The 12624-nt window shown below is 42.9% G+C and overlaps 1 protein-coding gene across 5 annotated transcripts in view; it reads right to left on the bottom strand.

Moving 5' to 3' along the window:
* Window positions 1-12514, bottom strand: part of ZDHHC20 (zDHHC palmitoyltransferase 20) — a 73831-nt gene extending 61317 nt beyond the window's left edge. For 3 of the 5 annotated variants that reach the window (XM_039473380.2, XM_039473384.2, XM_039473383.2), the window contains exon 1: window positions 12204-12514. In XM_039473380.2, the coding sequence (XP_039329314.1) occupies window positions 12204-12321 (118 nt within the window). In that variant the 5' untranslated portion in view covers window positions 12322-12514. The remainder of the gene's footprint in view (window positions 1-12203) is intronic. The other 2 variants (XM_039473379.2, XM_039473381.2) reach the window with 1 other exon arrangement.
* Between the last annotated feature and the right edge of the window lie 110 nt (window positions 12515-12624).

The raw sequence follows: 12624 nt of genomic DNA, 5'->3' as shown, positions 1-12624 counted from the left end.
TTGCTGAGTAATCCATTGTCTCAGCGTGGATTTTTCCCGACATTACAAACCCGTTTCCAACAGTGGGCCTCTCTCTCCATGTGGTCTCTCACTCAGCAGTGTAGCCTGGACTCCCTTACATGATGACCAGAACGTCCCAAAAGAGCTAAGGCAGAAGTATGCTGTCTTGAGGCCTGGGCTCCAGAAATCACACATCTACCACATTCTATTAGTCCAGGCAAGTACAAGGCCAGCCCAGATTCAATGGTGGTAAACAGACCACTTCTTGATGAAAGATGGTGCAAATTATCATTAGTAGTAGTATTAGTATTATTATTATTATTTTTAGACAGAGTCTTACTGGAGTAAGTGCAGTGGCACGATATTGGTCACTGCAACCTCTGGCTCCCAGGTTCAAGAGTTTCTCCTGCCTCAGCCTCCTGAGTACCTGGGATTATAGGCGTGTGCCACTACCTCCAGCTAATTTTTTTAGTAGAGATGGGGTTTTGCCAGGTTGGTGAGGCTGGTCTTGAACTCCTGACCTCAGGCGATCCACCTGCCTCAGCCTCCCAAAGTGCTGGGACTACAGGTGTGAGCCACTGTGCCCAGCCGGTGCAAATTATTATGGCCATGTTTTTCAATCGATTACAATAAGTAGAGATCATGGTGGCTTAAAGGAGTATAATAGTTGCAGTGGTAGTGGTGTGAAGCAGCTGGATTTTATACATTTAATGACAGGACATGTTGATTAACCGGATGTGGAATGACTTTTTTCTTTTCTTTTTTTTTTTGAGACGGAGTTTCGCTCTTGTAACCCAGGCTGGAGTGCAATGGCGCGATCTCGGCTCACCGCAATCTCTGCCTCCTGGGTTCAGGCAATTCTCCTGCCTCAGTCTCCTGAGTAGCTGGGATTACAGGCACGTGCTGCCATGCCCAGCTGATTTTTTGTATTTTTAGTAGAGACGGGGTTTCACCATGTTGCCCAGGATGGTCTTGATCTCTTGACCTCATGATCCACCCGCCTTGGCCTCCCAAAGTGCTGGGGGCTTGAGCCACCATGCCCAGCCCAGAATGACTTTTCAACCCAAGAAGTAGAAGGATACAACTGTCATTCACTGAGGAGTGGCAGGTTCAGGTGAGAAGAAAGAGAGAGAGAGAGAGAGAGAGAGAGAGAGAGAGAGAGAGAAAAGGAAAAAAAGAAAGAAAGAATAAATCAAGAGTTTTGTCTGCAACACCTATTAGATCTCCAAGCAGAAATGTCAAGTAGACAGATTAGAGTCTAGTTCAGCATACTGCTCTGCCGGAAAGTGGGCATAGGCAGAGAAGAGGCCAGGCTTTTATTTGCATGACTAGGGCATAAGGTTCTTCTAAATAGGCTGACCTGGTTTCCAGGTTGTCCAGCATCTTTCTCTTCCACATTTCTTGTCTTTCAGGAAAGCAGAAAAGCCCCAGAGAAGGGTTAGTTTATGTGCGAAAAAAAACAAAAACAAAAACATCTTTTCGTTTGGGAGTTTAGGTGAGTTTTTTAAAATGTATATTTACAGAGCTCTTTCAGACCAGTTTGCTATCTGGTAACACAGAATATAATACCAAGACAGATGAACTCACTAGAAGTCATGAGAAAAAACTTTTTCTTCAAAAAAAATAATAATAATAATAATAATAATAAAGGTAAAAGAGAAGGTGCTAACTGCCACCATATCTTTCAAAGGCAAGTTACCTAGAAAATCACTACACTCTGGCATCTGAAAATACATGGGAAATGATAAAATTAATAAACAGGTGTTTGTTTTTTTTTCTGAGACAGCATCTCACTCTGTCGCTCACGCTGGACTGCAGTAGGGTAATCATAGCTCACTGCAGCCTCAAACTTCTGGGCTCAAGAAATCCTCCTGCTTCAGCCTCCCAAGTAGCTGGGACTACAGGTGGGTACCACCACGAGTGGCTAATTTTGCGTTTTATTTTTGTAAAGGATATTGCCATGTTGCCCACACTGCCCTTGAATTCCTGGCTTCAAGCAATCCTCCTACTTTGGCGTCCCAAAGTGCTGAGATTATAGGCATGCATCACCATGCCTGTCCAAAAGTTTTTTAATTCTAATGCACATTTAACTTTCCTATAAATATGCCAACCAATAAGGATGAGATTTAGGGAAACAGGTTTTTTTAACCATGTCAGCATAATTTCAAAGAATCAGTGTTTCATAACCCAAAACAAAGACTGTAGGACCAATAAGCCATTTCATGTAGCTTTTACCACTAAAGATTGTGAAATATATGTTTTGTAACTATAATTAGTATTATTATTCTAGATGTTTGTGTGTCCTAACATTCAAACATGATTCAAGTGAGTTTATAAGAGTATGACTCAATTCAATTCAAGTTACATTAATTTAAGGTCTACCAGCACTAGGCTGTAATGCATACAAGGACAAATAGGACCCAATTATACTATAAATCTTGTAAGCAGGATTATTCAGGTACATTAATATGAGAAAGTACATACTTTTAATTTATATTCTTTTTTTTTTTGTTGTTTTTTTTGAGATGGAGTTTTGCTCTTGTTACCCAGGCTGAAGTGCAATGGTGCGATCTCAGCTCACCGCAACCTCCACCTCCTGGGTTCAGGCAATTCTCCAGCCTCAGCCTCCTGAGTAGCTGGGATTACAGGCACGTGCCACCATGCCCAGCTAATTTTTTGTATTTTTAGTAGAGATGGGGTTTCACTATGTTGACCACGATGGTCTCGATCTCTTGACCTCGTGATCCACCCGCCTCGGCCTCCCAAAGTGCTGGGATTACAGGCGTGAGCCACTGCACCTGGCCCTTAACTTATATTCTAATTTAATGTACAAATGATGTGAGAAGGCTTACCAGAAATATATTCTTTTTATTTTAAAGATGGGGTTTCACCATGGTTGGTCAGGCTGGTCTTGAACTGACCTCAGGTGATCTACCCACTGCGGCCTCCCAACAGAAATATATTCTTAAATAAAACTGTGAATGTTTTTAAAACAGAAAAATACAAAGGCCGGCTCATGCCTGTAATCCTAGCACTTGGGAGGCTGAGGCAAGTGGATCATCTCAGTTCAGGAGTTCAAGACCAGCCTAACCAACATGGTGAAACCCTGTCTCAAAAAAGGAAAAGAAAAAAAAAAAAGAAAGAAAGAAAGAAAAATACAAATTGGGATGTGAGTTGGGTGCAGTGGCTCACACCTGTAATTCCAGCATTTTGGGAGGCAGAGGTGGGTGGATCACGAGGTCAGGAGATTGAGACCATCCTGTGCAACATGGTGAAACCTGCCTCTACTAAAAATACAAAAATTAGCCATGCGTGGTGGCAGGTTCCTGTAATCCCAGCTACTCAGGAGGCTGAGGAAGCGATCACTTGAACTTGGGAAGCGGAGGCTGCAGTAAGCCGAGATCGCACCATTGCACTCCAGCCTGGCAACAGTGAGACTCCATCTCAAAAAAAAAAAAAAAAAAAAAACAAATTAGGATGTGAGGTGAAGAGTAGGGGAGAAATACTGATACGTAATACACAGATGAATCTCAAAAACATCATGCTGTGTAAAATACACCTGACAAAAAAGACCACTTATCGGCCAGGCGTGGTGACTCTTACCTATAATTCCAGCACTTTGGGAGGCTGAGGCACGTGGATCACCTGAGGTCAGAAGTTCAAGACCAGACTGGCCAACATGGTGAAACTCTGTCTCTACTAAAAATACAAAAAAAGTTAGCGGGGCATGGTGGCACACACCTGTAGTCCCAGCTTCTTGAGAGGCTGAGGCAGGAGAATTGCTTGATCCCAGGAGGAGGAGATTGCAGTGAGCCAAGATCGCACCACTGGACTCCACCCTTGGCAACGAGAGTGAAACTCCATCTCAAAAAAAAAAAAAAAAGGAAACAACAACAACAAAAAACCCACTTATTGTATGATTCCATTTATTTTTTTCCCCTTTTAAAATTTTTCTTGGTTTTCATGCTAATCTTCTCTCTACCATTCCAATTTTAGTTTATGTGTTGCAAGCATGTATTATTCCAGTTGTATGAGATGTTCAGAAAAGGCATTTGGAGACAACGGATTAGTGGTTGCTCTGGGCTGGGGGTGGGAAGAAAGATTAAATGTAAATGGGCATGAGGAATCTTAACGTAATGACAGAAATGTTCTAAAAACTGATTGTTGTGATGACTTCAAAACTTGGCAAATTTACTAAAAATAACTGCACTGTACATTTTAAATGAGTGAATTTTATGATATGCAAACTGCCTTGATAAAGCTGTCTTTTAAAAACCAAGGCCAAAACTAAAATTTTTACAGACATACAAAAACTGAAACGATTCAGTCCAGCTGACCTGCACTACAACAAATGTTAAAAGAGGCCCTTCAGGCAGAAGGAACGACACTAGACGGATTTATAAAAAGGAATGAAGAGAACTTTTCCTATGGTAACTATATGAATAAATATATATATATTGGGTTTTTAAAAACTATTTAAATCTTTAAAGACTATTAATGTAATCAACTGTTTAAACATAGTAGCAATACAGTATGAGGTTTACAACATACAAAATGCATGACAATAGCATAAGGCTGAGATGGAAGAGATGGAAGTATACTTTTATTTATTTATGTATTTTTGAAACAGAGTATTACTTTGTCAGCAAGGCTAGATGCAGTGGGATGATCTCAGCTCACTGCAACCTCCATCTCCTGGACTCAAGCAATTCTCCTGCCTCAGCCTCTCAAGCAGCTAGGACTACAGGTGAGTGCCACCTTTGAAAAATTTTTGTATTTTTAGTAGAAACAGGGTTAATTTTGTATTTTTAGTAGAAATGGGGTTTCATCATGTTGACCAGGCTGGTCTCAAAACTCCTGACCTCAGGTGATCAACCCACCTTGGCCTCCCAAAGTGCTAGGATTTAACACACCCAGCCCAGAAGTATACTTTTATAAGGTATTATATATGAAACAGCAAGTAACTTGAAGGTAGACTGTGATAAGTCAAAGATGCATGCTTTAAGCCCTAAACAATTAATAAAATAACAAAAAGAATTACTGGCAATAAGCCAATACAGGAGATAAAATAAAATCCTTTTTAAAAATCAAAAATTGGTTTTTCCCTTCCCTCCCCCATATCCTTACCCGTAACAAAAATATAAAAGATAAAAATCAAAAATTAAAACAAACTGCAAAAATCAATTAATTCAAAAGGTCGAAGGAGGAAGAAAACAGAACAAAAATATTGTAAAGATCAATTAATCCAAAAGAAGGTCAAAGAAGGAGGAAAATGGAACAAGGAAGAGGATAGACAATAAAACAAACAGCAAAGAGTAGATTTAAGCCTAAACATATCAATAATCACATTAAATGTAAATGGTCAAAACTCCACATTAAAAGGCAGAGATTTTCAGGTTGAATTAAAAAAGACCCAAATATATGCTCTTTATGAGAATCACAATTTAAATGTGAGATATAAACATACTAAGGCTGGGTGTGGTGGCTCGCGTCTGTAATCCCAGCACTTTGCAGGGACAAGGTGGGCAGATCACAAGATCAGAAGATCAAGACCATCCTTGCTAACACGGTGAAACCCCATCTCTAGTAAAAATACAAAAAAAAATTAGCCCACGTTTGGTGATATGCACCTATAGACACAGCTACTCAGGAGGCTGAGGCAGGAGAATCATTTGAACCCGGGAGGCAGAGGTTGCAGTGAGCTGAGATTATACCACAGAAAGATTAGTGCCCATGTTAATACGTGCCAAAGTAGATTTCAGAACAAACAATATCACTGGGGATAATAAAGTCATTTCATAATTAAATGAGCCAATTGGTCAATAGGACATAGCAATCCTAAATGTTTTATGCATCTAATTACAGTGAAGCAAAATGCATGAGGCAGAAACTACAAGGAGAAATAAATCAATTATAGTTATACCTCTCTTAATAATAGAGAGAACAAACAGAAAAGCAAGAATATAGAGGACTTGAACAACAATACCAACTTGCCTTAATTGACATTTATGGAGCATTATGACATAGTAAAATACTCCACCCAGCAACAAACAGCACAATACATTGCTGAGTACAAACATATTTTTCTTAAGCACACATGGAACACTGCTCAGACAGACCATATTCTGGGCTACAAAATAAGCCTGAATACATTTTAAAGGACTTAAGTTATACAAAGTATGTTCTCTGACCACGAGGAATTAAATTTGAAACCAGTAACAGAAAGATTATCTGAAAAAAACCCCAAATAAATGGAAACTAAATAGCATACTTCTAAATCCATGGGGTCAAAGATTAAATAAAAAATGAAATTAGAAAACAATTTGAATTTTGAAGGGTGGAAGCTGCAGTGAGCCATGTTCATGCCATTGTACTCCAGCCTGGGCAACAGAGCAAGACTGTCTCAAAACAAAACAAAATAAAAGGATTTGTTTGTTTTTTGGGAAAGGGTTTTGTTCTGTCACCCAGGCTGGAGTGCAATGGCACAATCATGGCTCAATGCAGCCTGGAACTCCTGGGCTCAAGGGGTCCTCCCACCTCAGCCTCCTGAGTAGGTTTGACTTCAGACACACGCCACTAAGCCCATCTAATTTTTTTGTATTTTTTTGTAGAGATGGAGTTTTGCCAGGTGTGGTGGCTCACACCTGTAATCTCAGCACTTTGGGAGGCTGAGATGGGCGGATGGCTTGAGGTTAGGAATTCGAGATGAGCCTGGCCAAGATGGGGAAACCCCATCTCAACTAAAAATACAAAAATTTCAAGCCTGTAATCCCAGCACTTTGGGAGGCCGAGGCGGGTGGATCACGAGGTCAAGAGATCAAGACCATCCTGGTCAACATGGTGAAACCCTGTCTCTACTAAAAATACAAAAATTAGCTGGGCGTGGTGGCGCGTGCCTGTAATCCCAGCTACTTAGGAAGCTGAGGCAGGAGAATTGCCTGAGCCCAGGAGGCGGAGGTTGCGGTGAGCTGAGATCGCGCCATTGCACTCCAGCCTGGGTAACAAGAGCGAGACTCTGTCTCAAAAAAAAAAAAAAAAAAAATACAAAAATTAGCCAGGCATGGTAGCACATGCCTGTAATTCCAACTACTCGAGACACTGAGGCAGAATTGCTTGAACCCAAAGGCAGAGGTTTCAGCAACCCAAATCGCCATACTGCACTCCAGCTTGGGCAACAAAGTGAGACTCCATCTCAAAAAACAAAAAACAAAAAAGAGAGACAGGGTTTCAAAAAGCCTCCCGAAGTTCTGGTATTACAGGTGTGAGCTGCTGTGTCCACCCCAAGGAAATAATTTGAACTGAATGAAAATGACAACACAACATACCAAAATTGATAAAACTAAAAAAAAAAATTGATAAAACTAAATCAATATTTGGAAGTAAATTTATAGGACTAACTACCTAAGAAAGGGCTCAAACCAATGACCTTGGTTTCCACATTAACCTAGAAAAAGAGCGTATTAAACCCAAAGTAAAAGAAAGGAAACAGTAAAGATCAGGCAGAAAAACAACAAAATCGAAAAACTGATGAAACAGAAAATGGGTTCAAGATCAGTAAAATACTTCAGAATTAACTGTGTCAAGCCAGTATATACAAAGACAGTGCTTAAGTTATTTATCTTAATTTGCCTCTAAATTTGAAGAAGTTATGCAGGAGACACAAGGAAGTATTATATACAGACTCACTATCGAGGGCACAGCGGCTCACATCTGTAGTACCAGCACTTTGGGAGGCTTGATGAAACCCTGTCTCTCCTTTTTTTTTTTTTTTTTTTTTTGGACGAAGTCTCAGTTTGTCGCCCAAGCTGGAGTGCAGTGTGATGGTCTTGGGTCACTGAACCCTCTACCTCCTGAGTTCAAGCAATTCTCCTGACTCAGCCCCTCAAGTAGCTTGAATTATAAGCATGTGCCACCATGCCTGGCTAATTTTTATATTTTTAGTAGAGATGGGGTTTCGCCATGTTGGCCAGGCTCCACAAATTGCTGTCTGAAATAACATAAAAGGTCTACCTATCCTTGGACAAACAACATAGCTCTTCTGAGCAATAGTTTCCTCAGAAGGAAAGGGACTGAATGAGATCATTTCTAAAATCTCTTTAAGTTCTATGATTCTCTACATGCCAAAGAAGAGGTACACATCTACTAACAGCTCAAGATGACCTGAACAACAAGGTATTCAAACCTTGGGAACCAGAATTAGGACTTTCCTCAAAAATAACCATCTTAACCAAAGAGAAAAAGTTATTCAATCCACTCATAAGGAAATTAATAACTTTAAATAGCAACTTTGGGGGAAAAAAATCGGAGAATTTTGGTCTAATTTAAAATCAAGGAGCAACATTACTAATTACTTAATCTTTGCTTCTCAGCTTATCACTCCTGTGAGATGGCCATCTTACATGCATCACCTCTTCCTCAATTTTGTCCTCAGTATTACTCCTGGTGGGGGGGGATTGAGAGAGAGAGAGAGAGACAGAGAGAGAGAGTGTGTGTGTGTGTGTGTGTGTGTGTGTGTGTGTGTGTAATTACAAAATTAGAAGGTTATAGAGGGTGAGATGGAATGAAGGCCTCTTGGTAATCAACAATTTGTTCAACTTACAGCTATTGTGGGCCAGGTATTTTTATTGCCTGATATATTTAGGGCAGGTGTTCTCCCCCCCTCCGCCCGCCCCCCTGCCCCTCCCCGTCCCCCACCTCCCACCCCCCACCCCCCCACCCCACCGCCCCCCCCCACCCCGCTGCACTTCAGGAAGGGGCACCTCTTTCATTGGTGGTCAGTGAGAGGAGCACAGTATGTGGCAGCCCTCCAACGGTCTGAGGGACAGTGAACTGGCCCCCTGTGTAAAAAGTTTGGGGTCGCCTGATTTAGGGTAATCTTCTGCAACTGCCTTTTAGGAGAAAAGTACTTCATATAAATATATCATATACAAGACTGAAATCTGAGTGTCCAGATCTGGACAACCAAATAGATTAGTCATTCATTGTACAGTGGTTAACAGCATAGGCTTTGGAGCCACGCCCCTTGAATTCCAATTCTTACAATACTACTTTCTGGCTTTATAACCCTAGACAAATTACTTAACCTTATGGGGATCATTATTAAGATTAAGTGAATTAATACATACATGTAAAGATATAATTATAATCTTATTCTCCCAGTCTGATAAAGAACACCAGAATCTAAGAATATCCTGTAGGCCAGGCATGGTGGCTCACGCCTGTAATCCCAGCACTTTGGGAGGCCAAGGCAGGTAAATTGGCTGAGGTCAGGAGTTCCAGACCAGCCTGGCCAACACGATGAAACCCCGTCTCTACCAAAAATACAGAAGAAAATTAGCTGGTCATGGTGGCTGGTGCCTATAATCCCAGCTACTCTGGAGGCTGTGGCAGGAGAATCACTTGAACCCAGGAGGCGGAGGCAGCAGTGAGCTGAAATCACGCCACTGCACTCCAGCCTGGGCAACAAGAGAGAAACTGTCTCAAAAGAGAAAATCCTATAAAAAGTATTAAAAACAGAGCACTTTTAAGTAAAACTCACACTTCCCTCCATTTTAAGTCCTCCTATAAAGTAATGTATCTATACATATTTCTGTGGGAGGGTCAGTACTTCTGAAAACAAACACATCTAAGTAGTTTAAAGGATAGCTTTAATATGAGTAAATGCACTGTTATGCTCAACTATTCTAGGCCGGGCGCTGTGGCTCACGCCTATAATCCTAGCACTTTGGGAGGCCGAGGTGGGTGGATCACCTGAGGTCAGGAGTTCAAGACCAGTCTGGCCATCACGGTGAAACCCTACCTTAAAAAAAAAAAAAAAAAATTCTATAGTCTAATGACACCGAAGACCTCCTAAATTCTCCCTAATTAAAATCAGGTAACTTAGAAGTTAATACAGCCTCTACATAAGACCCTTCACCCCTGAATATTTTAAGATTCTGCCAAGTGTCAGGCCTTAGTTGTAGAACGTTTTAACTTAACGAAATTGTAGGGTATAATCTCTACAGTATGGGCCTCAGGCCAAACTAAGTGATCTCCAAAAATATGCCAACCTGTTTATCCCCTCACGCTATTATGGACCAAACAATTACAGTTCCATTGACTCTCACAGCTCACCAAAGTGGTAAGAAAGAATGGAAAGATGTGAGTCATATTCCAATAATCAACAATTGTGTGACCTAACCAAAAGGACCTATTCGCTCAGTGACTCACTTCGTCCACCTGAATAGATACCTATGCTCTGAGATACTGAAAGAATTAAAAGAGAGGGTGAATGAAATCTCTCCTCTATGCCCACCAGCACATGGCGCTTCTCAATTCATGTTCATTTCTCTTTCTTTATTTGAAGGAATGAAACAAATCAGGAGCAGTTTAAGATTTTTCACAGCACTGCTTGATCTCACCTTTTAATATTTTTGACAAAAACCACCTACAGGTTAAGCTGTGGAGTCTCAACATAAATGCACATTTTTAGTGCTCCTTCAGCTTTACTTCAAAATCACTATAGGAACTAAAATAGGGTAGGAATAATCTCCTGACAGAATAGGAATAATATAACTTTTGGAATAAATGCCCACTTTAGAGTAAAAAAGATAAAGGAGGTATCATTGTAAGTTGATGAGAATCCTATGATCACTGTCACTTTCTGGAAGAAGTCCCCAGAAATATCTAAATCTAGTAATTTTAATTGACTCAAACATCATTTTTAGTAAACATTTCTGGCATCCAAAAGGATGAGAGTAAACAATAATATTCAAGATGAATATTATTTGGAAATGTAGTCCACAACTAATTTATGCTGGGCCTACCTGCCGGGATAGTCTTCTCAAAATTAAACGTTCTACAGGTACAAAGTAATTTTAAGAGAGAATATTTTAATTTTAAAACTTACTCTTAAATTTTCTGGACCAAAGCATTCCCTTCCACGTATAGAACTCGGGTTTTAACCAAATACTTGGTTGAAAACTATACAAATTCAGACATAACTGAAGTCTTGATTCTGCCACTTAAAGAGTGGGTGGTACAGATTCTTCTCATTCATGCCATTAGTTTCTAGCTGATGCGGTTCTTTATTCAAAGAATACTGATAACAGTCCTTCACAAAATGGTAGATTCAGTCTAAGGACTAAGACTAGATCATTCTGGAATAACAAGGGATTACTTTTACAAACCCCACTTACCATTTGGTCCTAAGTTTTCATTAAAAATTTATACAGGCAGCAGATGTATACAGAAACATCCAGAGGAGGCCGGTTTAAATGCAAAATACCCACATACTCAAAGCGTAAGAACAATTTACTGAAGACAAAACCATCTTGGAGCAATTGTCCAATATCACAAATACGGCAGTCACTCCTAAACAGTGTTTTGATTAACGACAACCAATTTCCTTCCATCTTAAAGGCAAGCAGGTCAAGCCAGTAGGTTAAATCCTTGAAGTACACTGCAATGCTACTCCTTTTTTCCAGGGAACCAGGTGAGAATTTTGTGCTAAGAAGTATTTAGGGAAATGGAAGTAATGAAAATAAGAGGTAAAAGATAAGAAATAGAAGCCTCCTTAATAATCAGCCAAGAAAAAGATAATCGGGTTATGTATCTTCCCACCGATTCTTTCTGCCTTCAAACAACGTTTTGCAGAAGTCGGGTGGATTCAGAGTAGAAATAAAGTGAACTTCACAAGGAGTCAGATTCCACCGGGAATCCGCAGCGGCAGCGGACTCGCCCCCAGGTCGGACCCGCCCCCCGCCCGAGGCCGCCGACAGACACCCCTCCCTTCCCCCAGCCGCCGCGGCCGGCTCCGCAGGTCACAGGCGTTTCTTCTCGCGCTGCCTGAATCAAAACGGTCCACAAGGAACAGATTTCTTAAAAACTGAACAGAAGCCAAAAAGGCCACGACCGCAACCTGCACCTTCTAAGCTCCACCTCCCCCGTCCTGCACATTCCTTCGCGGAAGGACGCCGAGCGCCGGGTGTCGGCGGAAACCAGGAAGCGCTCGGGGCCTCCGTGGGCCGGACCCGCACCGGGGAAGCCCCCGGCCACCCCCGGGCCGCGCCGCAGGCTCGACCACAGCGGCGGGGGCGGCGGCCCCGGCGCCCCCGAGCACGTTCGGGGCCGGACGCCCGGCGTCCCGCGCGGGTTCCCGAGGGGCCCGGCTCCCGCCCACGCCGCGGCCCGCGCCCGCCGCCGTCCCCGGGGACGGTACTCACACACGCACAGCTCCACCACGTACGCGTAGTAGGACCACACGACCACGAAGGTGATGAAGAGCACTGGCACCCAGCCCACGACGCGCTGGCAGCAGCGCCACAGCGTCCAGGGCGCCATGTTCTGTCGGCGGCTGCGGAGCCCCGCGTCCCACTGTTCTGGGGAGCGCGGGAGCCCCGACGGCGGCGACTCCGAGGCCCCGGGCGGCTCCTGGACCGGCTCCCCCGCCTCCGAGGCAGGGCTTGTGGGAGCAAAAGTCCCCGGCGCCGCCGGGACTCCTCCGGTCCCGGCGCCCGGCCAGGTCCCGCCCCCGCCCCACATCCCGCCGCCCCCCTCCCCCCGCGTCCGTCCCCGCCCGCCCTCCGCGGGCCGCTGGCCGCTGGCCGCCCACGGTCTCGGCGCCGTCAGGGGCGGGGCTTCGGC

Source organism: Saimiri boliviensis, chromosome 16 (assembly GCF_048565385.1).
Source record: "Saimiri boliviensis isolate mSaiBol1 chromosome 16, mSaiBol1.pri, whole genome shotgun sequence".
NCBI classification, from domain to species: Eukaryota; Metazoa; Chordata; class Mammalia; order Primates; family Cebidae; genus Saimiri; species Saimiri boliviensis.
The sequence above is the reverse complement of the archived record's forward strand: the minus strand, read 5'-3'. Positions and strand labels throughout refer to the sequence as shown.